The sequence below is a fragment of the Paralichthys olivaceus genome, chromosome 3 (assembly GCF_024713975.1).
Source record: "Paralichthys olivaceus isolate ysfri-2021 chromosome 3, ASM2471397v2, whole genome shotgun sequence".
Classification (NCBI taxonomy): Eukaryota; Metazoa; Chordata; class Actinopteri; order Pleuronectiformes; family Paralichthyidae; genus Paralichthys; species Paralichthys olivaceus.
Window position 1 is genome coordinate 14,850,301 of NC_091095.1, and position 27,200 is coordinate 14,877,500.

Here is a 27,200-nt window from a genome sequence, read left to right on the forward strand (position 1 = left end):
TGTTTCTGATGTGTCCTTGCATGTCTGTTTGTGTGCTCTTGCACTTGCTTTTGTGTGTGTACGTGCAAGTGTGTTTCCTGCTGGGGGTCAGTGATTCTTGCTGTGGGTGTGTGTCTGTCTCGATCTGCTCTACTACACAGCCAACAGCCAACTCTTCCTCTCTTCCTCCCACCCTCCTCATCATCTCCCTTTCCATCTCTCTCTATTTATCGCTCTTTCCATCCAATCCCTTGTTCCATTTCTCCCTTCCCAGTATTAGCGCCGTAATCAGTGTAACAAATGCTGCCATGTGATGTTTAACAGACACACACACACAAACACATTTAGCGGCAGGCCCAACAAGGCCGTTAGAGCCAGTAATGATATGCATGCAGAGATCATGACAACATCATTATGGCTGCAGGCTGTTTGTCTTCTTGACAGCTAGACTCTGCTCTGAGTGTGTGTGTGTGTGTGTGTGTGTGTGTGTGTGTGTGTGTGTGTGTGTGTGTGTGTGTGTGTGTACGTATATATGCACACTACCCAACCCATTCTCTCTCTTAAGTGATTTATTGATGCCAGACTGAACTTCCGCCCCCTCCCTTTTCCTCTTCTTCCTCTCTCACCCCCCCCCCTCTCATTTCTCTTGCTTGCCCACATCTCTCCTTCCCTCCACTCTCCATTTTCAGCCAGACATGAGTGTGTTCCCCCCTCCCTCCTCTGAATCCATCGCCCCCCCCCCCTCCCCAAGGGAGACACAATGATTTCTTGTTAGAGAACTCCAACTACTAAATGACATCTTCAGGAAAGAGGGAGAAAGAGAGAGAGAGAAGAGAGAACATGAGCAATCGAGAGGAGGATAAAGAGGGGAGGACAAAATGAAAGGGAAAATGAAAAGAGGAGGTGGAGGGAGGAGAGGAGGAGGAATAGGGCAGATTGGGCTGAGGAAATGACAGCTAGTGAACGAAGGATGTGGGAGGGAGAGGAGAAATAGACAGAGAAAGAAGAAACAGAAGGAAGGCGGGGGAGGGAAGAAGAAAAAAAAAGAGATTGGGAGGTGGGATGGGGGCGGCGGAGTGGCTGCAACGGTGGCACGTCAAAAGTGAAGCGATTGAGATGGTGAAATGAAATGAGCGAGGGAGAGGGAAAGAAAGAGAGTAGACAGCAGGAAGGCAGTGACCTGATTTAAAGTGAAATTCAGCATGGACTGTACTGTATGTCTGCGAGGAGGGAGGTGGAGGGAGGATGTACAAATAAAATAAAAAAAGATGCGGGGAAAGAGAAATCGGTGGAGAGGAGGGGAGACAGAGTCAGGGACGGTGAAGAAATGGAGATTAAGAGAGAGAAGCATTAAAAAAGACAAGCAATTGAAGGGAATGGAGAAAAAGAGGAATAAGGGACAGAGAATCAGGGCAGGAGTGGGAGGGATGGGTGGATGGAAGGAGGGAGGGAGGGAGCACAGGGGCAGTAACAGACAGGGATTTATGACGGACGGATGAGTGTGGGGGGGCTGATCTGGAAGCTTGGGGAAGGAGTATTTTCATCTGTATGTGGAGAAATGAATTCTGTTTGTGGATCCTATTAACGCCTCCACATCATAACAGCACTATATACAAGTCCACCATAGAGGGGACTGATGGACAGAGGGACAGAGAGACAGACTCTTCACTGAAAAATATTAGTTACATGGAGTGAAGCTGATGGGAGCAAAAAGAAACGAGCTTGTGATAACAATGCAAGAGTATAATTTAAAGCTTTAGGAGCATGAGGCAAGAGGGATGAAAGAGAGGGCAAGAGACCTTAAAGACAGGGGAGAGAGAGAGAAAGAGAGAGGGAAAGAGATGTAGAGTTCACTCACCTGTTTGTGCATTTCAATGTTAAGGCCATAGGACATCTCATAATACTGAAATACAGAGGAGAACATCATTTAAAACAAGTGAACATTGATGAACTGTGTGTGAGTGCTTTCATGTGTGGAGAAGATGAAGCTGGAGGTTTTTTAAATAACTAGAATAAAACAGAAATAACAGCGAATAAGAAAAGGATCAATCCTAACCCGATATATACTGGACAAAACGATATTGACCTAATTCAAAATTCTCATTATTTCAATTATGGTGTTGACATGAGTTGCAAATAGAATATTCCATTCATATTCCTGTATACATGTGTAGCCGGATTATGACTCATGTCAACATTGCGTCCACTACATTGTGCACCCAATGTTATTTTGTCAGTTTTCAAACCCCAACCTGAATTAGCTTTAAGAACAATGCTGTTTATCATTTGAGATGTTTTCATTCCAATTTAGCAAAAGCTACAACTCTGCGAAATGGAAAAACTTTAGAGCGGAATCATTAGACCTCATAAAAAAAATTGGATGTTAAATTTAATTGTCATGTCCTATAAACATGATGAAGTTTGGCAATTTAAAATGCAGATGTGATAAAAATGATTGAACACAGAAGTTTATTGATGTTCAAAATGTTCTTATTGTCAAATCTCATGTTGTAAAAACCACCTCACTATCAGTCCCATGTTGTGGTATCCAAATATTCACCAACACAGCAAATATGTATTAATCTGCAGCTAAAAGTATTTCCCAAGAAAAGCAATATTTACTCCTGTTTAATTAATATCTCCTGAAACCTACAGTACTGCAGCACCCTGCTGTTCTACAATATTGTTGCCTTTATTTGTTTGCTGTACATATTGTTGTGTTTGTATTGCCAGTCTTATCCTGTAAGAAATAAAAAGTTATTTAAAAAAAAAAATCATTGAATTTCTCTTGATTTTGGATTTACACAAAACAATATTTGACATATATTTTTTTTACACCAATAAATTCAACAGTGTGAGCCCTGAGCCTCTCACAAAACCTATGCTCCCAGCTTCAGACAGTGCCAGGCTGAGCATGTGCACTCTGAAGAGCCCATATGTTCCTGAAAGCACATCACCACTAATTTCACCTCCACTCCGCTGAAAGTCAATGGCTCTAAAATGACCCGAGACACATTATGGAAGCCAGGAGTCCACCAAAAGTGTCACCGGGCAGCGGAAGGTGTCCGACTATTGTAATAATCAAGTCTAATGAGAGCTTTTTGACTCCAGCCTTCATCCTAAAGTACAAGGGAGCTTGTGAGGAATGCAAGGAGGAGCTCCGTCTGTCTCTCTACCTTCAGGGATGGATGAAAAAAGAGAGCATTTTAAAGTCAGAGGCTTCGAGAAGTGACAGGCTGACATTTGCTTTTCAGCGTGGCTGGTTGTGGAGAGATAAGATTGGCAGCTGGGCAGCCATAACAGCCTGGCAGGATGGGAGAGGAGATGGCAGGGGTCCTCTCTCTCCAGACATCTTTCCTGGCAGTTAGCATGCATGTGTGTGTGTGTGTGTGCGTATGTGTGCGTGTGTGTACGTTTCTGTGTAGGTGTGTGTGTTTGCGGCACAGGAGTGCATCTGTGTAGGAGTGTGTATCTATGTGCTTTGTGTGCATGTTTCCCTCCGAGAGTGTGTGTGTTTTCAGCAAGTGTGTGCCTGCTCCTCTTTCTGTGTGTGTTTGTCAGTGTGCCTTCAGAGAAGACGCCTTTCCTGGCAGCTCTGCTTGGCAGTTGGTGTGCCAAGTTTTTGCCTGTTGCTTAGCAACATCCAAACTCCCCCAAATCATCAGCCAAGAGAAGGAGACCTGGCCTGTGCTTCATGCCAGCTACCCCCTCTCCCAATCACTAGAAACTTCAATCCCTGCACTGGCACCGTCTCTGTGCCAAGATTACCACATAGCTCCGATTTGGCATGGCTGCTCCTGGGCAGCCCGCACTCAGTCAGCTGTGGCTGTGTGAGATCACAGGTAAACTAAGGCTGTAGGTTTGCAGATGTAAAAAACAAAGAAGGACAAAGGGTGTTGGCCTTTTCTTTACCCTAAAAAGCTTGGCCGATAATGTTTCCTCTATAATCACACGGCTCCCAGCATTCAGAGCCTCTGACTGCAGAGAACTAAGCTCAGAAACAGCAGTTGAGCAGAGAAACTGTGTAAACTACATCTAATAATTCCAGAAATCTCTGTCTGTCTGTCTGTCTGTGGTTCTCTATCTCTAGAACCGTTCGTCTTATCAGGGGGTCAAAGGAAGTTTTGGACACAGGAAACCTTCAATATTAATAAAGTTTGAATAAACTGGTGACAAGCACTTTGTAGCAACAGCAGCTTGGACTCATCAACCTACATGACGTTGTCAATCCCGACAATGTCATCACAATGACGGTAGAGGTCACAACAACGATGACTGATTGTCCAGTTCAGGGTCCAGCGTACTGAGTTGATCTACACTGAACTTTGAATCAACAGGTGAACAGCAGCAGTGGCTCCATGGTTCTGTGGATTAAATCCGACAGCAGGCCTTTACTTGCCATGGCTCAATCACTGCAGGTCACTTTTACAGTTTCAGAGATCAAACTGAGCAATCAGTATAAGCACATGTCAACAGTCCATTCCTAACAGGCAGGTTTAGAATGGACACTGCCCAAAATCTTAGGAAGCATTCTGGGATTCAACCCATGGTCAGATGTTCTTCCTCCACCTTCAGTGATCAGATGCAGAAGCATCAAACTTTAGGAAACTATCTGCAATGAGAGAACTGATCATGTGATCAGACAAACACAGCAGAGTTGCGAGGGGATGACTGAAAACCAGTGATACAGTTGGACTTAATCAGTGGGCTGTGCAACTAATGACAATATTTATGACCAATTTATCTTGTGATTACTATCACGTCACAATTTGAATCTAGAAAATATCATAAAACATCCAGATGTTGGAAGCCAGTTTTTAACATTTCAAAGTTTGATAGTCACATTTGGGTTAGAACCAGACGAGTAAGAGGTTCTGCGCACGGCTCTGAACAGATGGCACAGGACTAAATGTCTCAGACACAAAAACACTTGCAAACACAGATGCAAGACTGCACACCCATGTAAGTGCTATTTATTCTGCATCTTATAATGTGTGTGTGTTTGTGTGTGTGTGTGGTCTTGTGTGTGGGGTTCTTGGTGGGTGTTGTTTGGCAGCTGTTAGCAGATGAAAGGGATTCAGCGGGCTTGGCACTGCAATGGGTATGAGTGTATGTGAAGAGACATGGCTTGGGTGTGTGCTTGGGTGTGTGTGTGTGTGTGTGTGTGTGTGTGTGTGTGTCTCACCATAACATAGTGTCTCTGAATCTCAGTCTTCTCTGTAGCCAGTTTCTCACACTCCATTTTCAAACTGCAACAGGGAGAGACGAGAGAGAAACAATAAAATGGGTTAGTTTTAATTTGTATCATATTACAAATAAAAATACACAATGCAATTAGCAAGATTTAACAAATTACTCTCTACACCTCCCTCTCTTTCCCTGTCACACTCAGTTGGGGAGGGGGAGCAGGGTGAGTGGGGGGCTGACAGCCCATTATCACCTCAGAGCAGAGCAGAAATAGACGAAGTCACGCTCGGAGCCTGAAATGCAGCCAAAAGTGCAGGCAGGCACATCCAAGGTGTCTCTCGCTCGCTCGGGGCAATTTTCAATCTATCCACGTGCGCTCCACTCCTCGTTTTGTTGCTTCTCCAATTACCAGGCCAGTCTATCTGTCTGCACGTCTGTCCGTCTGATCGTTCCCCTTTCTTTCTCCTTCGACAGCACACTTTGTCAAGTTGCATTTAAGTCTTGAGTTTCTGCTTTAAGTGGGATAAATGTGGCAATTCTGTCGGAATATACTTTTTTCTACTTCAGTTTAGTCTCACTTTTTATGTCAATGACATGAGCCATGAGTGTGGCTCAGACTGTTGTCCCTGTACAGACCTGGTATTAACATCTGTCTGAAGAGATGCGATCACAAGTGGACAGCTCTGAGTACAGTTCACACCTGGCATTAAAATGTGTCTCCTGTGACGACTTGTGATCAGAGTTCACTTCCTGCTCTATATGTAAATTCACATGTAGATCATTTCTGTTTCAAAGGGCCAAATTATTATGTTTTAGCCACTCTGACTATACAGCTGTGCCCATTGTCAGTGAGCTCGTGAGTGAATCAATGCACCGTGTGCAGTTCTGCTAAATAACAATACGAATTTACTCACTTGAAACAGTACAAAAATAGAAAATCTATATTTGTAGTTGTAGAAATTCATCAATGCATGGGAAACACTGAGAAGCGCTCTAACACTTCATTATCAATCAATCAACCAAATTTTATTTGTTTAAACCCTATTTACAAATCACAATTTGTCTCATAGAGCTTAACAAGGTGCAACATCCTCTGTCCTTAACCGTCAACAAGAGTAAGGAAAAACTACCAAAAACCCTATTAACAGGGGAAAACGAGGAAAGATCAGAGAGCCATGTGTGAGGGACGGACAGAAGTGCAATAGCGTGTAACTGAACACATTAACAAATTACAATATTTACAACATTGATTAGAAGAAACCGTTTTTAACAGAGTGTGTCAATGTTTAAAGTATTTATACATTAGAAAATAAAAAGATGAAGGGAGCAGCTATTACAATCGAGGAGTAATTGCCAGTAATGGTGGAATATGTGAGACATATTGTATATCAAGCAATCTTGTCCATTGAGCGGTAGACCACAAGTGGACAGTTCATGTGTGGACACATAGAGGATGTATTTGATCTGATCACCCAGACGATATACAGAGGTGCTCTGGGACGCATGTGGCCAAATTACTTTCAATGTGTAATGCAAACATGTCCTGGCCCACATATGAAGTACCGCCTACTCACCTCTGACCAGCTACAATTTAATGAGTGGAAAATATTTTTTCTCTCGTCTATTCCTAGACATTGATAAATTTGTGGCCCCCACCACATGTTGACCACAAATCAGCCATCACATTTTTTTCATTGCGTTAAATCAAGTAGAGCAAACAGAAATTAAGTACGTTTGTTTGCATAGAGCAGGGAAGTGTGATTCGATCACAAGTGGCTACAGGAGACTCTTGAAGAGACAAATTCTAATGCCAAGCTGTCCTCTCGCGTGATCGGATCACCTGACATGGACGTTAAAACACGTTCAACTGTAACAGCCCTCAATCAGGAAACATTTGCGTTCATAATGCAACAAGAAAATGGCCACATGCATCCCAGAGCCCAGACCAGCTCTGATTGAATTCGGATCAATTTAATCTAAAATGCGCCCTTAATGCTTCTGCGTTCACAGCTGTATACTTAGAGCTTTCCACTTTTGATCCAATCACCCAAACAGGTTAATACAAGACCTGAACAGGGCCTGTGAGCAAAAAAGTTCCATCAGAGCTACAGTGAAGCCTGGTGTGAACGCTTCTTGACACACATATCAGTGCATGCACATAAACACACACACCTCTGAGGTGATAGCATCCAAACATCTCCCTCGTGTAATATATATCTGTCTGTCCTCTGTGTCTGCTTGTCTCTCCTCACACTAAACAGTCCCTTGTGTCTTCTAAAACTAGATAATGCCAGTGGCTGAATTTACACAGACACACACACACACACACACACACACCGAAATGTGTTCAGGTCAAGCATACAAACACCTCCCTTGTTACCTCTGCAACTCACTCCCCACCTCTCTCACCCCATCTCCTCTCACTCTCTCACAAACACACTCAGAGGTGCACACTGTGCTCCACCTCCAACTCCGCTCCAGAGAGGGAAGATATTTTGGGCCCTCTGCAGTTTACACCGACTTGTTTGCGGGAGGCAGAAAGATTGATAGAAGGGGCTGTTGTAAGGCGTGGTAAGGTGGGACATTGGAGGTGGGTGAATGGAAGTGGTGGTGGTGAGGGGGGGGGTCGTTTGGAGGAGGAAAATTACAATATGATTAATACCGCAACATTACCCCCAGCCGCAACAGGTAATAACGTTCCCATCCGCTCCCCTTCTCCAGCGCTGCGTGCACACACACACACATAATTGACTCATTTATCATTGCCAGCCAGTTGAGGAGAAGAGGGACGAGGGCGGAGAGGGAGAGACGCAGGACGAAGAGTGGGAGAGGTAGGTGGTGGTGGTGGAGAGAGGGGACGAGGATTAAACCCCCCTCCTCCCCCCACCCTATAGATTTTATTACAGTGGAATTGCCTCTCAGCAGAAGTCACTCACAGCTGGGCTGAGAACTAATGTGACTGTGTGTGTGTGTGTGTGTGTGTGTGTGTGTGTGTGGCCAGCATGTTTATCACGACATAAACTTGGGATGAGCTTGGAGAAACAAAGCAATGACTACACAAACACACACTGGTTTGTGCAGCTATCCCTGTTAGGACTTGACTTCCATTCATTGTGGACAGTCAAACCAAAACTTTACCCTTTTACCTTAACCATGACTCATTTCATGCCAAACCCTAGATTGGTTAGGGTTTGGCCCTAACCTTAATCTAACCACAATTCACATCTTAGCCTGAACCTTAACCAGGAACTCAGAAATTAATTTTTGGTCCATTAGGCTTTGGTCCCCATGAGCTACACTGGTCCTGACAAGCTCAGTGTTTATAAGGTCCTAGAGATACACAAAAACAAGTACACACACGCTGTAGAATTCCTATGTTTATAAATGTGTCACTGAAACTAAAATAAGATTGTAATTTTAGTTGTCATTAAAATTTGATTTGTCAAATAAAATATAAAATAGTGACAATGGCCATCAAACATTTTGCTGTATCTGGTTCGCAGTCTAAAAACATTAAGATTCGTTTATAAGTAGCTAATACTCACTAAAAGGCAGGAACAAGAACGTTTAACAATTTCGTAGGAAAAATTACTCAAACAATAAATCAATAATTGAAACTGTCTCCAGTCACTTGAGCACAGCTGAGCACCTGAGATGCAAGTTGTTCAGTTCTCTCTTCTCTGACCAATCTATGATATGGCCAAGCCAATGAACAGAACGTTCTAATAATGAATGGAGTAATATTAATGTATTTGTCACAATTGATTTGCTGTCTAATTATTCCAGAGCTTTAAACATGATGTTGATGCCCACTGGTGATGAATCCATATACAAACAGGTTACTGATATAACATAATAACTCACAGCAGGTATATTTCTTTTCTTGAAAATAATAATTCAGGGCAGAAAGTAGCAGCAGTCTGAACCATGCTGTCTCTATACCCGTAAGAAAGATCTGTCCTTTGTTTTTGGCATATCACTCCAGATATTGCACAAGGTTGGGTAGCAAATATAAACACACATGCACACGCGTGTGCACACAGTTACTTCTTGTGCTTACAGGAAAGACCCCAGGGTCATTCTTAGAAAGCAATAACCATTCCCCACAAAATGGACTTCTAGAAATGAAATCCGGTGTGAGTGTGTGTGTGTGTGTGTGTGTGTGTGTGTGTATATGTGTGTATGGTCATGTGGGGATATTGTTCAAAACCACTGTTGTGGGGACATTTTGATCATCAAAACATTGAAGGGCTGTTTGAGGGTTAAGACTTTGATTGGAGTTAGGTAAGGTGTTAGGGTTGGGCATTTAGTTGTGATGGTTGAGTTATGGGTAAGGGGCAATATACAAGTGTCCTCATAAATGTAGAAAGACCAACGTATGTGTGTGTGTGTATTTGTGTTGCCATTGTGTGAGTGTGGGAGCACAAAAGAGCTGGAGGGGGTGAAGAAAATGAGGGAGAGAGGGGAGGAGAGCGGTGTGCAGGAAGTGGGTATTTCATGTCGAAATGATTGCCTGTAATAATTAGTCTTTGGCTCAGCACCATTTACTGAGAGAGAGGGAGGGAGGAAGGGAGAGAGAGAACTACAGGGAGGAAACAAGATTGAGTGAGCGAGCAAGAGAGAGAGAGAGAGAACCAACAAGAGGGAAGGAGATGGAACTGTGTGTGTGTGTGTGTCTCCGTGTGCTCAGTTCCTCCAATCTTTCACTGGCGGTGACAGGAGATAAGATGATCAGCTGAATGCGCTACAAATCTGCAGCCTGCCAGCCTTTAGACAGCTCTGTCAGTGCAGCAATGGTACTGAACACACACACACACACGCGCACAGCACACAAATAGACGTGTGTGTGCATGAGCACTAAAGCAACATTCACTTACAGCCTTAAACTTCATGTATGTAGACACATGAGAACACACACACACAATCTCATACAGTATTTTCACCCACATGTACACACAAACCTGCTAAATAAACACAGGCATGAACACACACACGCTCGAACAAGAGCCTACAGACAGCGAAGCGTCTAATTAAGACCCTGCACTTAGTAGAAAATGTGCAGACTGCCGTGTTTGAAACAGGCTACTGGGTATTGTAAAAATGTCAACTCTCTCCACTGTTGGTTTTTCTTCAACCCATTCCATCATTGATTATTTTGCAAAAAGACTTTTATATATTTTTTTTCCTATCAAACATTTGTCTGTTTGCTGTTTGCAATTTTTTAGTCTGTGTTCACAGAGATAAATCTTTAAAGGAACATTCGTTTTCGTTACACAAAAAGCAGCAGCAGCACAGTAAAAACAGGTTTGTGCCAAATGAAAAAAAAAAATCTTGATTAAATACCATCAGCCGCATAATTGATCTGTCAATATACAAGTAGAATTACTGAGCTTTTAGTAAAAGTAATGATGCAAAAAAAACTGTCATGTTAATCTCCTCCAGCCAGTTGTGTGTCTGGTCTAAACAAATACACACTGCAGGGCAGAGGAGATGGAGGTGTGAGATGAGGGCAGACTGGTTCCATGAATATAAAGGATTTATGACATGACGTTGAATATTTAACATGTGCTGGTTCCAGGTTTATAACTGACTTTGTAGTGGTTTGCTCAGTCCTCTCCTTTGTGATAGTAGCCTTTATACCTTTGAGCTTTTGACCGGTTCTTGAATAGTGCAAGTAATTAAGATTGAGGCTAATTGAAGACTTATAATTGGGGAAAAAAGCTCAATGCACACTGAACTATGCGTGCAGCACTGACCATCTACGACTGTCAAGTAAAGCTGGAATCAAGTACTTGACTATAATTCATTCTCTTATAATGTATTTCCCAATATGATATAATTTAAAACAATTATTAGGTCATGTATGTGTAAATGACTAAATTAGGCCTTTATCTTACCGAAACAAGCTTTGTGATAAATCATGTCTATATTTCCCAAAACAAAGAAACAAAACAACATTGGTCAAATTTTTCAGAATCAGGGTTGATACCAAACAGATTCCCTGACATGCAACAACCTGTTGTTTTCGAACTCTGATGTCTGCGGGGTATATTCTTGACCAAGCCATTGATTTTTTTGATCAATGAAATGTCCATCACTATTTCCCAGAGGCCAAGGTGACGTCTTCAAAATTCTCTTTTAGTTTGACCATTCAAACCCCAAATTTCAAGAATGTATTAAACTAACACAAGACACACAACAGCAGAATACTTGACAGCTTTGCTTGATGAAGGATGAAAATGATACAATCTCAGTTTTGAAAATTGTTCCAGTTCTAGCTTAATTGAATTTCATGCACAACCTGCTTATTATCCTAATCATTATCAGAGGATGTCTTTTATCCTCAAAACATTTCTGTCTACATGCGAAGCAGAAAGCACATAACTTATTGATTCTCAAATGTAGCTACGATATCAGACGGTTTCACACAAATACAAACCAACAAGCCAGTGAAGACGCACGCACGCACGCACGCACGCACGCACGCACAAGCGGCATGTCTTTTCAGTGTCAGGACCATTGAGCCCTCCAGGCTCCAGGTATGTTCACTTTACATCTCATTATTGATCAACCTTTCCTCACCACTCCTCTGTAAAAACCGTCAGATTCTCTCCACCTTCAAAACCACACAGAGACACACAGAAATACACAAACACACACTCACCAGGGACCCACCCAACTCGCCTGTGTACTCTTTCATCATCTCTCAAGGGCATGCATGAGAGCAAACACACACATACACACACATACAAAACAAAGCCAGGATCTCGTCGCACAATAGCAGGCCAACCATACCTCTCACTGCTGCCAGACTCGCTGTAAGCTCCGCTCTTTGATAAATGTCACACACACACACACACACACACACACACACACACACAATTAGAAGAGGGAGTAGTTGTATCACACAAACCAACCCACAGCGCATCTATAAACAAACCACAAACCCTCAGCCCTCCCTAAAGCAAATATAATTTCGTCATTTGGCCAGCGACAGACAGGCAGTTAAACACAGAGGATTCCTGACTACTTTATCTAATTATATCTGTGCACTCACACACAGCCTATCTGGATATATTCAGTTCACACCATGTCAGTGCACGCCATTTGACTCAACAGTTCAGACAATACTCAGCTTTGGTGAACTGAAGCTTCCATTAGAAATGAAAACGTCCTTTATTGTTATTAATGTTAAAACTGTTAACAGAGTTAGCAACTTGTCAAATGCAGAGTGTGAGAGAGTGGAAACAACTTTAATGGGCATTTGCAGTTTTGTGAAAAGTATTGGTGTAACAGTGGCACAAAACTGGAAGAAGACGTATTAGTTTGGAAAATTGTGAGTGCTGACGTAAAAGTTAATAAAACAACACAGACGTGAATGATGAGCAGTCATTAACCTGTGGCTGGTTTTATTTGAGCTCGACAAGAACAGTTCTCCACAAGAGAACTGCACATGGTCAGTTTCAGTCATCGCTCTTTCTGCTCATTACTGCAGCAAAATTTATGTGTGTTTCTGTCTATAGCCTATACCACTGTGTAGTATTTTTGGCAGGGACGAGTGGAAGGACTCCAAGTGATGAGTGTCGGCATGTTGGTGGTGAGTGGAGAGCCTATCTTCTCCTCCAGACCACACGCACCCACACCCACACACACACACACCCACACCCACACGTCTGTCCTTAACTGACAATCAGGATTTCGCCCAAACGAATGAACTATAACTATCAGTTAAACAGTATACGCTATGCTTTTACATTTATTTATGGTAAATAGTTTTCGTCGACCTATTGGTCCGTTTCACTCAGTGTGTGAATCATCATATTAACAATGCTGCTATTTGCGCATTAAAAATATACCCTTGTTACAAAGAAATTGATTAATTGATATTTTATAATGTGCCAGGCACTGGTCCATCCCAGATTGTATGTTTCAATGCTATCGGTTAAGGTGTGGTTGAGCAGCATCAACCCCCCCATCCGCTCCCAGTGAATCCAGTGGGGGGGATCCCCTGCTGTGTTCTCACATCAACTTCTCCTGGATTACTACACACTGTATAGGAGGCCAGTATGGACAGAGTCTATAGAAACTGCGGAGCGTCTTACTTGGACATTTGTGTTCACATGTGCACGTCCTCCAGAGAAAATATGTCCAGTGCATATCTGAAAGACACATTTTTGACTAATTGAAAAGCTTCTCCCACTGGGGACAAAAGCTGCATCCCCAATTGGGAAACAGCAGATATTTGTGGTGGGTGGTTACGGTTGAGTGTTAGGTTGGCTAACCTTAATGTTAGACGAATGGTGGTTATGGCAAGTCTCCATTAAGTGACTAAAAGTGTATGTAAATGTCCCCCAATGACCTGCGACTGTGTGTGTGTGTGTGTGTGTGTGTGAGTGTGTAGAGGCAGAATTACAGTAATGAGAGCTCTGTGTCAGCAGCTCCTCCCGTCTCTCCTCAGTCTGCTGATTAGGGCCTGTTTAGATAGTTCACTCACACACACACACACAAAAATCAGGGCCACTGACCCACCAATGACCCTCTAATTAATTAACCCTTCCCTCTCTTCTTCTTCCTCGCTAATCTTTTTCATCCCTTCATTCCAACCACGCACACACCACCAAAAGCAAACAAGGGACACACAAATTTAGAAACACACCGTGCCACCCACCCATCCATTCTCACACACACACACACACAGTTGCAGCTCATCAGCGTTAATCCCTTCTCAGTCTTTTTCCTGCCATCTAATCCAACATCTATCAGAATCCAGCCACCTTCCCTGCAACTAAGCCCTGCTATTTCTAGACAACATCTATTTGTGTGTGTGGAGATAATTGAGGCCCGTAAGTGTGTGTGTGTGCAAATGTGTGTTAAGGGCATGCATCAGATTGAGAGTGGGTCAGTGTGTGTGTGTGTGTGTGTGTGTGTGTGGGAGTTCGGGTCATGTTTTCCCTGCAGGGTGAATACGGTAACAAGTGGGTCCGGTTACATGAAGGTGTAGCCTGCGATCAGATGTGGATCTGTGTCCTGACCTGTCTGCAGTTGGACTAAACAAGGACACCGATAATCCTTCTGACCACTACACGTCTGCTCCTTTCTGCTGCCAATCGGACTTTTTTTAGCATCACATTTGTTCAGCAACTGGCATCTGACGGCTTCTCAGAGTTAGGACCATTATAGAAAGAATCTTATTGTGCTGATCACAAAGGTAATGGAAAAACTCATTTTTTCTACTATGGATGTTTAATGAGCTGAAGGAAGAATTACTGTAGTGGTAACGACAAGGTTTTTCCTCTATTTAGAAAATGGGGTGCCAGTCAGAGTCCAGATTGACAGAAAAAATATTATTAATGAAAACGAATCACTCTGTCAACCCACACAAAACAATAACAATGAACCAGTGACAAGAAAACATCACCCCTAAACAGCACATTCAGAAGAAAACAGGCAGTACACAATTTAGTTCCTGCATTAAGGTAAATATTAAAAAGCAGCAAGCACAGCAGAGTGAGTGCAAATGAGAGCGTGTATTAAATCTTTTTCGTTTTCAAGCCCAATCCCCAAAGTCGGTTCCACAATTTCCCAATTTACATTTGCTAAAAATGTACCATGTTCTTGTAGGCATGGGGATAGAGTGGACAAAATATTAGAATCACACACGGTTAAACAGTAGCATCACAACCTGCAAGGATACATTGGTTATTTTTTAATGACCAATGATTCCTTAGATGTCATCATCAAACCTTAATGACAAAGAAACACAATTGAGGCTTGATAGTTTAGGATTAAACTATACATTTTATTATAAATAACTATATAAAATGAAAAAAAAAGAAAAGCAAATATATCAAATAAAATGTTATCAAGAAATGCTACACTTTGCTACTGCTATATTGATCTGGCTCTACATTTTTTGATTGATGCAAGTAAATATGATCAAGTGTTTTGCTTTGCTTCAATAAATCTCCTCACAGATCTCCTCACAGAGAACTAAATATCTAAAAACAAATGTATTCACTTTTTGATTTTCTTTTTATTTGATGATGCTCTCATAGGGAAAATTTGTGGCTTTGTAAATATGACTGGACTCGAATCACAAGCTTCGACTGTGAAATGTTCACAAATTATGACCATATCAACAAAATACCACAAAAAAACCCTTAAAATGTTGGATTATCACCCAATCTAACACTAATGCACAGTTTTCAGTGGAAGTTGCTTAAAATGAATTCAGAATCAGAAGGAAGCAGTATCGTCATTACTCCAGCATGAGCAGCTCAAGTTTACTGTCATTTGTATGTCAATTATAATTGAGCCAAACTTGTCGTTCCAATTAACATGTACTCATCTGCCAGAGTAAACATACATCCAACAGTTTGGTGTAAACATATCCATTAAACACTCTCTGTTCCAACAGTGTTTGCCATTGTTATGGTTACAGTGTTAGTTTTCAGTTGTAGTCATATACAGAGATTTAATCTGCTGTGTTATTTTGTGCTCACAACAGTCTGTGGGCTGCTGGAGAGGCCTGTAGCAAGGTTAAACAAGCTTTCCTGGAAACCTGAACCAGGCCTGCTACAACAGCACAATGTGGTGTAGACACTGGGAGACGCAGATGGAATCACAAGCTTGCTCTTGCTCCCAATCGTGTTCTTAATCTCATCATGAATTTATTGTTTATCCTGCTCCCTGGTTCTTAGTACCTGGAGAGGGATGCTCCAGGTGTTTTGTAACAAGAGGTGTAACGTTGAACTGCTGCCAGAGGAGCTGATCACACTGTTGCAACCAACAGATCCCGAGATGACTCATGTTTGTGAATGGCTCGGTTTGCCTGGGTCAGTGCAGCTCAGTTTAGTTCGCAGGGACACTGCAGACACTTTTGGGCGTTTTAATAATAAAAACAATTCAGAGGGTGATAACCTTGGGTTTCCATCCTATTCACTGAGCACACATGCTATTTCCAGCAAAATTCAATAAACATCCAGATAAAAAGCACAAAAGATGTCAAAGAGGTGGTCACAGCTTCTAGTGCAGTGTTGGATAAGTGTGGGCGTGTGTGGCAGTGGTTCATCGTTTATGTGGTGGGATGTCAGGAGACATCAATACATCCATATTTTTTGTAGATTCTGGGTTAAAATAATTTGCACAAAAAGATTAACAAAACACCCCCACAATGCTCCTAATTCGCATCTTTACATACCGACATCGATAAACTAAATCTTCTGAAAAAGGTTGTTGTTTGTGGGCCTCACAGGACTGAGTGAAATGATTATTATTAGAATTTTTCCTCAACCTTTGACCCATCATCATTAATCATCAGGAAATACCATCCAAAGTAATACACCCACAAAATTTACACACACATACACACGGGTAAAAACAAAACCCTGCTGGTGCGGCTATGCTGGCGAGCAGGGTAACAACAAATACAAAAGAAGTTTAAAGGGGGACAGAAAGGAGGGAGGGGAGATTCTGGCCAGTTGAATCAAAGCTGGATGAGAGACGAGTGAGGGGGTGGGTACTCTGTGAAGGTGTGCCAAGGGAACAGAGAGGGAGAGACAGAAAGGAGAGAAAGAGACTGGGACAGAAGAGCCAGCACAAATCCCACATTCAAAGGCATTCTAGGCACATTCCTGCACATCAAACACACCACAGAGTCCAGAGTCATGCAAAAAGAGTGGCCAGCATTATATACATAATATATGCATACTTCTTTCCTGAAGGAAAAAAAACTGCACAAAAATATATACACATCTGCAGTGGTCCAGAAAATCGGAGCCAAGAAAGTTAGTCAAAACATTGCATAGCTTTGCGTTATCTCAGTCGGAGATCGAGTACATATGTGTGTGTATGCATGTACACATGTAAGACAGGAGAGCAAGAAAGGACATGAAACACAGTGTGTTGTATCTGGCTCAGATTTTGCCTCAACGCAATGCAGAGTCATCTGGTAACACGCTGCAGCAATCAATCAAAGACAGTGCACATTCCTGCAGGTAACTTTATAACATGAATGGAGAATTCTCCCTGTAGTAAAAAATATTATAAACTGCTGTGCACAGTTTTATACGAGTGCTAACCCTTTAAATTTAAAGTCATCATGACACAATATGAAATTAAAAAAAAGTAAATGTAAAAAAGTAATACCTGTGGTACTGGGTCTGCAGGAACTGAAACTCCTCCTTGATGCGGTCCAAAGTTTCTGGGTAGGTTAGTTTCAGTGACTGGGGCGCCCCCGATGCTGCCGCCGCTGCTGCAGCTGCAGCTGCCACCACTGAGGCAGAGGACCCAGGGGGCGGCTGCAAAGGGGCCTGAGAAGAGAAGAGATATCATGCTTAGTAGGAGAGCAAAAGTAGAAAAAGATCACAGTTTGTACCTCAGGTAAGGTTTAGTACGCTTTCGGTACAGCAAAAACAAGAAATACAAACATTACACAACTTCTTCTTTTTTTCTTCTTTTTTCAAATTTGCTTACTTTCAGCATGTCTTTAAAAAGGTGTTCTCGCAATGGAGTATGGCCACTTATCTGCTTACCTGTGGCATTTTTTTATTAGAGCGTGGATACCAGACGTGGTCAGGCTGTGTTCGGAAAAACTCTAAATGATAATCAGGTCGGTTCGGTCATGTTGACTGGGTTAGCTACTTCATTTCGTACACTGCATGTGCCTTTAATCGTGGCAAAAACCACCAGTGTTAACATTTTATTTCAAAATTGTGACAACCTACAAGCAGAGGGAGTGATTTTCTGTGTAACAGGACTTATTTGATGTCGTAATGGAAAAGCTCCACTCAAGCTGTTTCAACCATGACAAGAAAATATGTACCTGACCACCAAATCTGTACACGCTTACCACCATGGCTGTGGAACCATTGTGAGGGGCTGTCTGTTATAGAGACACTGTCCTCACTAGCAGACGCAGATGTCAATGGGTCACCAAGTTGGAGGGGGAGGGCGGAGTGTACAAGAGCCTCTTAGCCAAATGAGCACACTTTGTCTTATTTCAAGTCTGAGTAGAAGAAAGACATAAAAAAAAAAAAAAAAAAAAAAAGAAACAGAGCAGTGGGAGGGAGAGAAGTGGAGAAAAAGGACCCCATCGTGGCTGAAGACCCCTGCCAACCCCCGTGCTTAGTCTCCCTTCTCTACAGGGTCCAGAGCAATTAGGAGACTACAACCACAGAGGTAATGCTGCAGGACAGGCAGACAAAAGGGGGCTGAGAGCCGGACTGGGAGGGTGGTGGGGGCTGTCCGTCGGTCTGTCTGTTTGGCTCTTTGTCAAAATAACAGAGAGCAGAAGCTGACTGGGCCTGGAACAGCAGGTTCACATGCTTATCAATGGTGAATATGACAGTGAGGCAGAGTGATAGTAATGTACCGTAATTTTCTCTTGCAGAGAGGCACTAGTCTTAATATGACTGTTAGTTTAATGGAAGCCAGTCAGGTCATTGATTCAAAACATGTTTTGCTCTTTTTCAGTCTGTGATAGGAAAAGGAAACTTTTTTTAGAGGTCATATCAAGATTAAATGTTTACAAGATAATGAAACTTTGTTAAAACTTAATTTGGCTAAATGGTTTAATCGATAAAACCTTCAGCTGTGTGAAGGTATTTCTTTTATTTCATAATCAAGAGTTCTATGAATGAGCCTGTGAGGTTTGTGAGTTTTTGCTGCATTTTTTATTAATTTTTTCACCGAATTATTAAAAAATTCCACATTAAGCTTTCTACGGAGCTGGAAACTGAAAGAATCCAGTTGCTTGTGTCTTACATTCCAACAGCCTGTACATGCAGCTTTGCCAACCACTCTGTGAGTTGCCCTGCAGCAATATTCACCATTGGAGGGTGGTGGACGAGGGCAGCTCATGTTTCTTTAATATGCATCCATAACTGGTGGCCATGTAGCCTTTGTTTTAGAAGTCCCTCTTGGCAGGTATGTTCATTAGGCCAATATTCAAACCGAGCCTGTTCGTACATTATGAAAAAACTAACCCAACTATGAATGAGGAAGAGTTTCTGTGTCACCTTTATTTGAAACATTGCTTTAGTTTCCAAGACCTGAGTCTTGACCTTGCATATGATGCACCATCCACCTTATGCATCATGTAATAATCTTCAATGTCAGCTACAGAGCCTCCATTCAAAGAATCAGAGTAGAAACACAACAGGAGATATTTAACTGCAATAACATTAAATCAAAGAAGCTGTATCAGCCTTCAGGCTCCCTGACTCAGACTCTTTGAAAACTCTATGAGATGAATGTTGAGAAAACAGTTATACACGTGGGACACAAAGGTCCAAGAGATGTAAAAATAAAATCCTGATTCTTACACTTGTGAGGCTTGTTGTAGTGGTGCATTGTCGCTCAACTAAACAGTCTACAAGTTACTAACTACTCTACAAGTCAGTAATCAATAGGTTTGAGTATGTGGGTAGGAATAATTTATTTTAGTGTTTTTAAAAACATCTCTCATCTTAATGTCCTTGGATTCAACAATGTCAATTTCACATTAATATTAATTAATAAACAACTTAATCAAAACACCACTCAACATTGATGCCAAAAAGAATGTGTTGATGACGAGCAGAGAGGAGATATCTACAGTCTATAGCTACATTCACAATATATCATTTAAGTTACACAATTGAGTTTAAAATGAATCAGCCCCAACAGGAGCATTTTTGCGTTGTTTAAGAAGTAATCGCCACCCTGAGAATGCATATCACATGACCATTCAAGGACACTTGGCGTGAGTGCCAGTCTAAACAGGAAGCAGATCATCTGTAGATATTCCTAAATTGCAGAAATGATCGCAAACAAGGAAAAGCAGTGGTGACAAATTAGTGCAGGGATTTTCTTCTTGGACCAACAATGAGGAGGGACTGTTACCAAAAGCTCTGCATTCACTGTTAGTCAATTTTCCAACCAGGAAGCAAATGTGGGTGACTGTGTCATCGTATGAATAATGTCTCCTTTTCTGCTCATCCAGGTCCAACTTAATTAATAAAATTAAGTTGGACCACGGTTTTTTTTTAACCTTCTTGCCATTTAGGGGCCCCAAAGACTTTAGGTAGGTAAAAGGTAAAATTGGACCAATAGGATGAGGCGAGACAGCCAAGTGTGGAAGCCAGAAATAAACCGAAAAGATAGAGAAAGTGTTGTAAAAAGGGATGGAACTAAATAAAAAAAATAGGGAAAAAATCTAACTTGGAAAAAAGAAAAGAGAATAAAGAAAGGAAAGAAAGAAAGGAGATAGGAGAGGGGGCTGTGGCCTCATTGTTCCTCTTTCTAACAAGCTGCTCTCAATCTGTCGGCCAGATTCCCCTCCTAGAGCACAGACAACCACACATGCACACTCACAACCACACACCTCTTTTCCCTTGCATGCACAGCTCCACCATTATGCACACTCACCCCCACAAAAATACACATGCACATTTTGTGCACACACACACACACACACACACACACACACACACACACACACACACACACACACACACACACACACACACACACACACACACACACACACACACACACACACACCCTCCCTCCTCTTTCACACAACACACACGCACAGAGCAATTACTCTTCACAGGAGGAAAAAAGAGCACCAAGGCCATTTTATGGGAGGATGGAAGGAGAAAGAAAGAAGACTATCTTTCTTCTCTTGCTCTTTCATCACTCCTTTTAATATTTTTCAGGGGTTTTCTTTTTTCTTCACAGCCATGTTGCCAGAGGACAGGTGAGAGATGGGCCAGAGCCTTCCGCTGAAATGGATGATGCTAGTGAGCCTGTCTATTTTCTGATGCTCACAGGAAGAAGGAGAGGATGTATAATAAGATATATAATATTTGTATATTTTAGGTGAAAGAAACAAACGTCTCTTCTCTGTCTTGGCCACTCGGGATATAACACACAACCCCAGTCTGCTCGTGAGGAATTCTGTTGTGATGATTCACACCAGACTGGACGCATGCGACAGATGCTGCCTTGAAACATGGGCAAAGCGTAGATCATACCAACATACAACCTCTTTAAAGCACACATGAAACACTGCCATTAGTCTGATCTAACTCCTGATCTGGCAAAAAGCTGAGCAGGCTTTAAAGTGAGAGGTCAGGTCGTTGCGCTGACCTGTTGACCTGTGGAAATGAGTCTAAACTGAGCCTCACCTGATAATCCCACAGTCAGTTATTCCATCCCTCTTGGCTTGAAAGCAAACAAGAGACATGCCGTCTGCCCTTGAACAAAGCTTACATAGGCTGAAAATCACAGTTACACAATTACAGCAGGATCATTCCGTGGCTCTTACCATCATAAAAAAACAGGTGCTGTAATGCTGAGGGAGGACTGCATGAAGCGGGTCGGCCTGAGGAAGAAAAGCTTCTCTCCAATAGGATGATCTGATTATTTAACTGTTTAGGTAAATCAGCTGGGGGGGGGGTTCTCACGGGCACTGAGCAGCAGTGATGTGTTGTTCCAAGTGTCAAGACTGTCTGTCCCGATCCAGAAAGCCGAGGAAGCTACAGGCCAACAGTCAGGGGTTAAAGGTCACCTTATTGCACAAGGTCAATGCTGAAACCCCAGATATGACCCTGTTGCATCAGATGTACGCACAAACACGTTCCACACTAATCTCTCTCTTATCCCAGGAAGGCACAAGTCAATTGCAATGATTAAATGAGGGCCTGGTGATGAGGGGATGAGAGAGAGAGCGTGAAGGAGTCATCTACAGGGATAGAAATTATTTAAATCAAATCCCACATCCCTTTGGTGGGATAGGTTAGTGGAGACAATCTAGTATGGCTGTTTTTAAGCATGCTAGCCGCTGCGCAACAGCCTAGAAGCCAAACACAGCATGTAACAGAGAAGGGTACATGTTCTGCACAAACATATCCACGGTCTCGTGCAACAACATCCATGAATGCAAAGATTCGTACACAGACAAATGTAAGCATCTGAGCACAAACTTAATTCCGATGTGAATGAACCACTACAAGTGTGGCATTTATTTCTAATTACACTGCAAGCAACAAACCACTATGACCTCACATCCTTGCTCCAACCCCCTCCTACCGCCATTAAAACAACATGCATACACACACATGCACAAAAAAACAAGACTGCTCTCTTACACATGGGCCCTACACACCATGCGGATGTGTGCACAACAGTTTTCCACAAATATTTACAAGCACACGTGGACTTGATTGAATTCACACATGATAGCTGCTACGTCAATAACGATGGGAATCCACAAGGTGGGTCTCGATCGTTGCTGCCCGCACTGACCCACAGTGATACGTGGTTTTTCCTAATGGAACTAAAATGGGGCCATCACTGTTATGATGTGGTTGTGCGACCAGGGGAATATTGGGTTCACTAAAATGAACAAAATGTGTTTTCTTATCAAGGCTGCAGGGGATGCAGGGGGGGAAGAGAGATGACTGGATGATTTCTCACAGTCGCCTTCCTTTCTCTGCCACACTGCATAAAGCAACAAAGAAAGAAAGAGTTCTTCAAAAAAACAAAAAACTTGAGCAGTTGCCACATTCTTGTTTCTTTTCTGCCTTTCTGCATTTTATATGCTGAATCAAATTTTAGCCAGAGAATATAATTTATACTAAAACTAAACAAAAAAACTAAAACAAAAAAATAGTCACAAGTCAACATGCAATTTTGCTTGTTAACACAAAAAACTAAGAGGTTTCAACAGCTCTGTGAGACTAACTATGACAATGCTAACATGCTCATATTTAACATTTCCTAATTAGCCTACAGTCTATCTAAGTCTGATGGGAGTATCATTAGTAATACAGGCATTTAGTCATAAACAAAGTGTGAGACAGACGAATATTTTGCCCTCATGATGGCACATGATAAAGATGTATTAAACCTGTTAAGAACATAAACTGTATATAAATATGGACAACATAACTGCACTCTTGATTGCCACCTGGAGGTTGGCTCCAGTATAGGTCATAAATCCTGCCTCCTCTATGTTAATGGTTTGAGCTGGACCAAACTAAAGTCAATGCAGAGTTCAAATAAATTTTTCCCAAAGCTGATTCCTAGAATTTTATGTAATTCTTATCAAATTATTCAAGTGTTTATTTTTTGCATGAGTTTGGTTTTAATTATGTATTTGATGCTATTAAAATGGGCCGAAGCAACATAATTGAAAGCTGAGACTGACTCATGATTGGTCAAGGGCAAGTATTGACAGATCCTGCTACTGTTATTCCACCCCCTGATTGCTACTGCGCAATGTGAAAGGTGGATACTCTGGATAGTTACAGTCTATGATAAGAAACATAAATATCTAAAATGTTATGGTGGTCCATCAAAGAATACACCTAGCAGCCGTTAAAATGTTTTAGTCTAGACCAAAATGAGGGAATGACTGGCCAAGCGGCAAACGGTCACGTTCGTTCCTTGACGCCACGCGACTGCTGTGGCTAAAAATATCTTGCCGAATATTGAGATCAGTTTGTTTTATTTGTTTCATCTGAGCTCGATCTCCCTGTCTCATTCAGCTGGGAAGATGCTGTGCTGCTGCCTCCTTCATAAAGCTCAGCCCATTAGTCAGGCCACTAATTACACTGCTTACCCACAGAGTCAATCATCAGAGTAAACACCCACCAAGCTCTCTCCTCTCTCTCCCTCTCTCATTTGAATACCACCAAGGACGCTGTGACAGGAGGTCTAACCCAGGGTAACATTACTGAATGTGTGTATCACTGTGAATCCACCCACACATGCCTAAAAACTCACGTCCCACTCTCCGAGGGCCAGGAAATGTGTCAGTACACAGTCATCAGAAGGGTGCCTATTCCTATTCCAGAAGGACAGTCACCATTCAACAGCGTTTTGCATTGTTAAAGCACCGTGCGGTGGAGAAGGAAAGACACAGGTCCAATTTCTTAAACCCCCCCCCCCCCCCCCCGTCAACAAATTTGCAATCTGCGTGGCTGCATGCGAGAGAAATGTGCTCGTAATCTCCCAATGATTTCTGCACTTAGAGGGGAGGGGCTGCCAGGCACCTGTTTCATTAGCGTCACCCCCCACCCCACTCTTCTCTCCTTCCTCCAGCAAGCCCCGTTATTCAAATTTCCCTGCTGTCAGCCCACATTAGCGAAGAGCCACAGTTTGCCTGTCAGCTGGCTTAATTGCTGGAGGTGCCTTCTTTTATTAGGTAACCCCCTCAGCTCATTTGTTCCTTCCACTGAGGCGCACCTCCACAACAGCTTGTGTAAACCTGAAATCCCTTCAGCCTCGTTTCCTTCATTTTCCTCTCTCCCTCCCTCGGTCTCTTTCTCTCGCTAATTTGCTCCCGAGTATAGCAGGCGAGCTCCTGATCGATAAGACACTCTCCCCGCCGGACAACAGTGGTGATAAAGAGCTAAAAGCATGCTAGGACTCAGGAAGTGTGTGGTGGTGGTGGTGGTGGTGGGGGGGGGGGGATAAAGAGAAGAAAGCATCTCCATCTCAGTCACTCATTTGCTCTCCAGACAACACTCTGTCTCTTACCTGCCTTTATTTAGCTCACTGACCAGATTCATTTAGGAAGACGGCCTCCTAGATGAAGAGACAGGGCATGGCCACGCTTGGAAGTAAGTTGAAAACACATATTTTGGCCCTGTGTGCTATATGGCCCCGATTCAGATGGTTTCCTACACCTTTTGTGCTAAAACAAGAGGGAGGCAGAAAAAAGGCTTTTCTAAAAATGCATTGATTCTCAAGTTATCTGAGACAACTGATCATGACGTGAATCTGCCTTTGTTTTGTGGTTCCCTCTGTTCTTCAAGCTTCATGCAAACACAAACCTCACAATGGCACTTGGCAGAGGAGAAGTAAATAGTGGGGTCATGTGGGCTGCATATGCCCGGCGCTTAGCAATGGTTAATGGCTATTGTTGTGGCAGTGAATGATGAGCACAGTAACAGTGCAACAGCGTCTACTCGCACAAGTGTTGCTGGTGCTCGGATATAAGGTAAAAACCTGTACTCTGGCACCTTAGAAGAGACAGAACTACATTTTTAACATCATTATTAATTATCAAATTGAATCCACAATATTTAAAACAGACAGTGTATCTGTTATAAATATACCACAGCATACTAAAACTGTGTGTGAATACAGTAAGAATACTAGTTCAAACTAAGTTGAACTCGGAAGCCACTCTGAAAATATATAATGAACGTTTATAATGGACGGTCTTGGTTGGAAACCAAATCAGTGTTTAGTCAGACAGTAACAGCACGATGCGTTCTGTTCCCACTAAAAGATTATGAAATGTTATTGTAACAGAAATGAACCTTTGGCCAAACCACATAATTAAACAAGGTTATCAATACTCTTTTGCAAACGAGGGCTACATTTTTTAAATAGCCATTTTAAACCAAGTGGTCTGAAGAGGATGAGTACGGAGAGCATTGAAGGGAATTCAGAACAAGGCCACGTTAACATCATGCAGAGTGAAAAAATGCCTTTCATTCGAACGATGGAAGTGTGCTAATGTAGTGGAGGCCATCGAGGGGGTGGGGACATCCAAAGTAATGTTGCCTCATGTGGCAAAAAAGTTTAGTCTCTTTAATGTGACATCAATTTTCATTCAACTGGACACCCCAGGTCTTATTTCGTTGTCACAGGTATATGAAAAAACACAACCTCAGAATTGGACCCTCTTTTCAAGCTGGACTTTTTTTTTTTTTTTCTTAAACTGAACATGCATTCACAGTTGTTTGCCCTGCATCATGTGGCAGTGTTGAGGAACGTGTTGTCTCATGCGTATTTAACTCGGTTAGAGAAGAAGCTGAACCAGATTCGACTATTCTGTCGCACAATGCTGCATCTTTTTGGAGACCTTTTGCAACCTCCTCTCAATGCACCCCTCAGCACAGTTCCCTCATTGAATAGATAAGAAGGGCTGCATTTTTCCTACACAGGGTGAGTGTCTGTCTAAACACAGCAAAACTGATCACCTCCCAATAGTAGCCTCTTAACAAAACCCGATATTTTGATAATCTTTTACAGGCCATGTCTTAAAAAGCACTTGTGAGGTTTATCAATGTCACAGTTTTCTCCTTGTGAATACATGTCTCACCTTTATTTCAAGTGGGTAAATTGTGTCATTGTCAACACAATTAGCATCATTAGAGGCTAAGAAAACAAACGATATATACTAACGATACACTTTTATCTTGTACTTTGCTTTCTTTTTCACTTGTGGGTGTGTCGGCAGTACAGTCTGGTAGTTTCTGTCACTAATGTGGCAGATTTGAAAGAACACTAACAACCTAAGAGAGCCAGCCATGTCCCATACACATCTCAGATAGTCTACAGCTGGCATCAGGCCGAATCCCAAAACCATCTGGGCACATACTAGGACATCAAGTGTTTCCAGAAACTTTTTTTAATGCTGTGTTTACAGCACCATTGCATCTGCGCATATAATCAGATTTTTGGTCTCTGATAAGGAGAGGTTTGGCTCAAGTGTGTACTGTTTTTAGTGCTTGTTAAATGTGCAAGTTGAGTGATTTGAGTTGAGTAATTTAATTTGTCTGTTGTGCTTTATGCCATGAAGAGAATGTCATATGAACCTGTAAAACGTGAATAGTCTGGACAATAAAATATTTGAAACAGGTAGTGAACTTCATACACTTCCCCCTCAACAATGAAGATAAGGTAAAAACCGGTTGAATTACATGCGGGTACCAATAAGTCTTTCCAATGTGTGCAAGTAAATTGATAACTAACATTTGATAAAAGACAACTATATATTCTATGATATATAGGCCATGTTTAACGTGATTTATGGGTCAAAACCTTCACAGCCGACCATCCTCCAGCGTTGACAGGTTACTGCCGGGCTAGCGTTTCAGATACAGTTTGCCGTGTTGAGTGGCCCTTCACTGTGAGGTGCAAACAACAGCTCCTGATGGCCTGGGACTTTTTGGAGGGTGCATCGCATGGCACTGCCGAGATCTACTAAGAGGTTGAATTGAAACGGGACCGCCGGCCTAAACATTCTA

The 27,200-nt window shown here is 42.3% G+C and overlaps 1 protein-coding gene across 6 annotated transcripts in view; it reads right to left on the reverse strand.

The window, feature by feature from the left end:
• tle2a (TLE family member 2, transcriptional corepressor a) overlaps positions 1-27,200 on the reverse strand; it is a 40,757-nt gene that overhangs the window by 11,611 nt on the left and 1,946 nt on the right. For all 6 annotated transcript variants that reach the window (XM_069522130.1, XM_069522129.1, XM_069522128.1 and 3 more), the window contains exons 2-4: positions 17,314-17,477; positions 5,165-5,228; positions 1,838-1,882 (exon numbers count right to left, since the gene is read on the reverse strand). In XM_069522130.1, the coding sequence (XP_069378231.1) occupies positions 1,838-1,882; positions 5,165-5,228; positions 17,314-17,477 (273 nt within the window). The remainder of the gene's footprint in view (positions 1-1,837; positions 1,883-5,164; positions 5,229-17,313; positions 17,478-27,200) is intronic.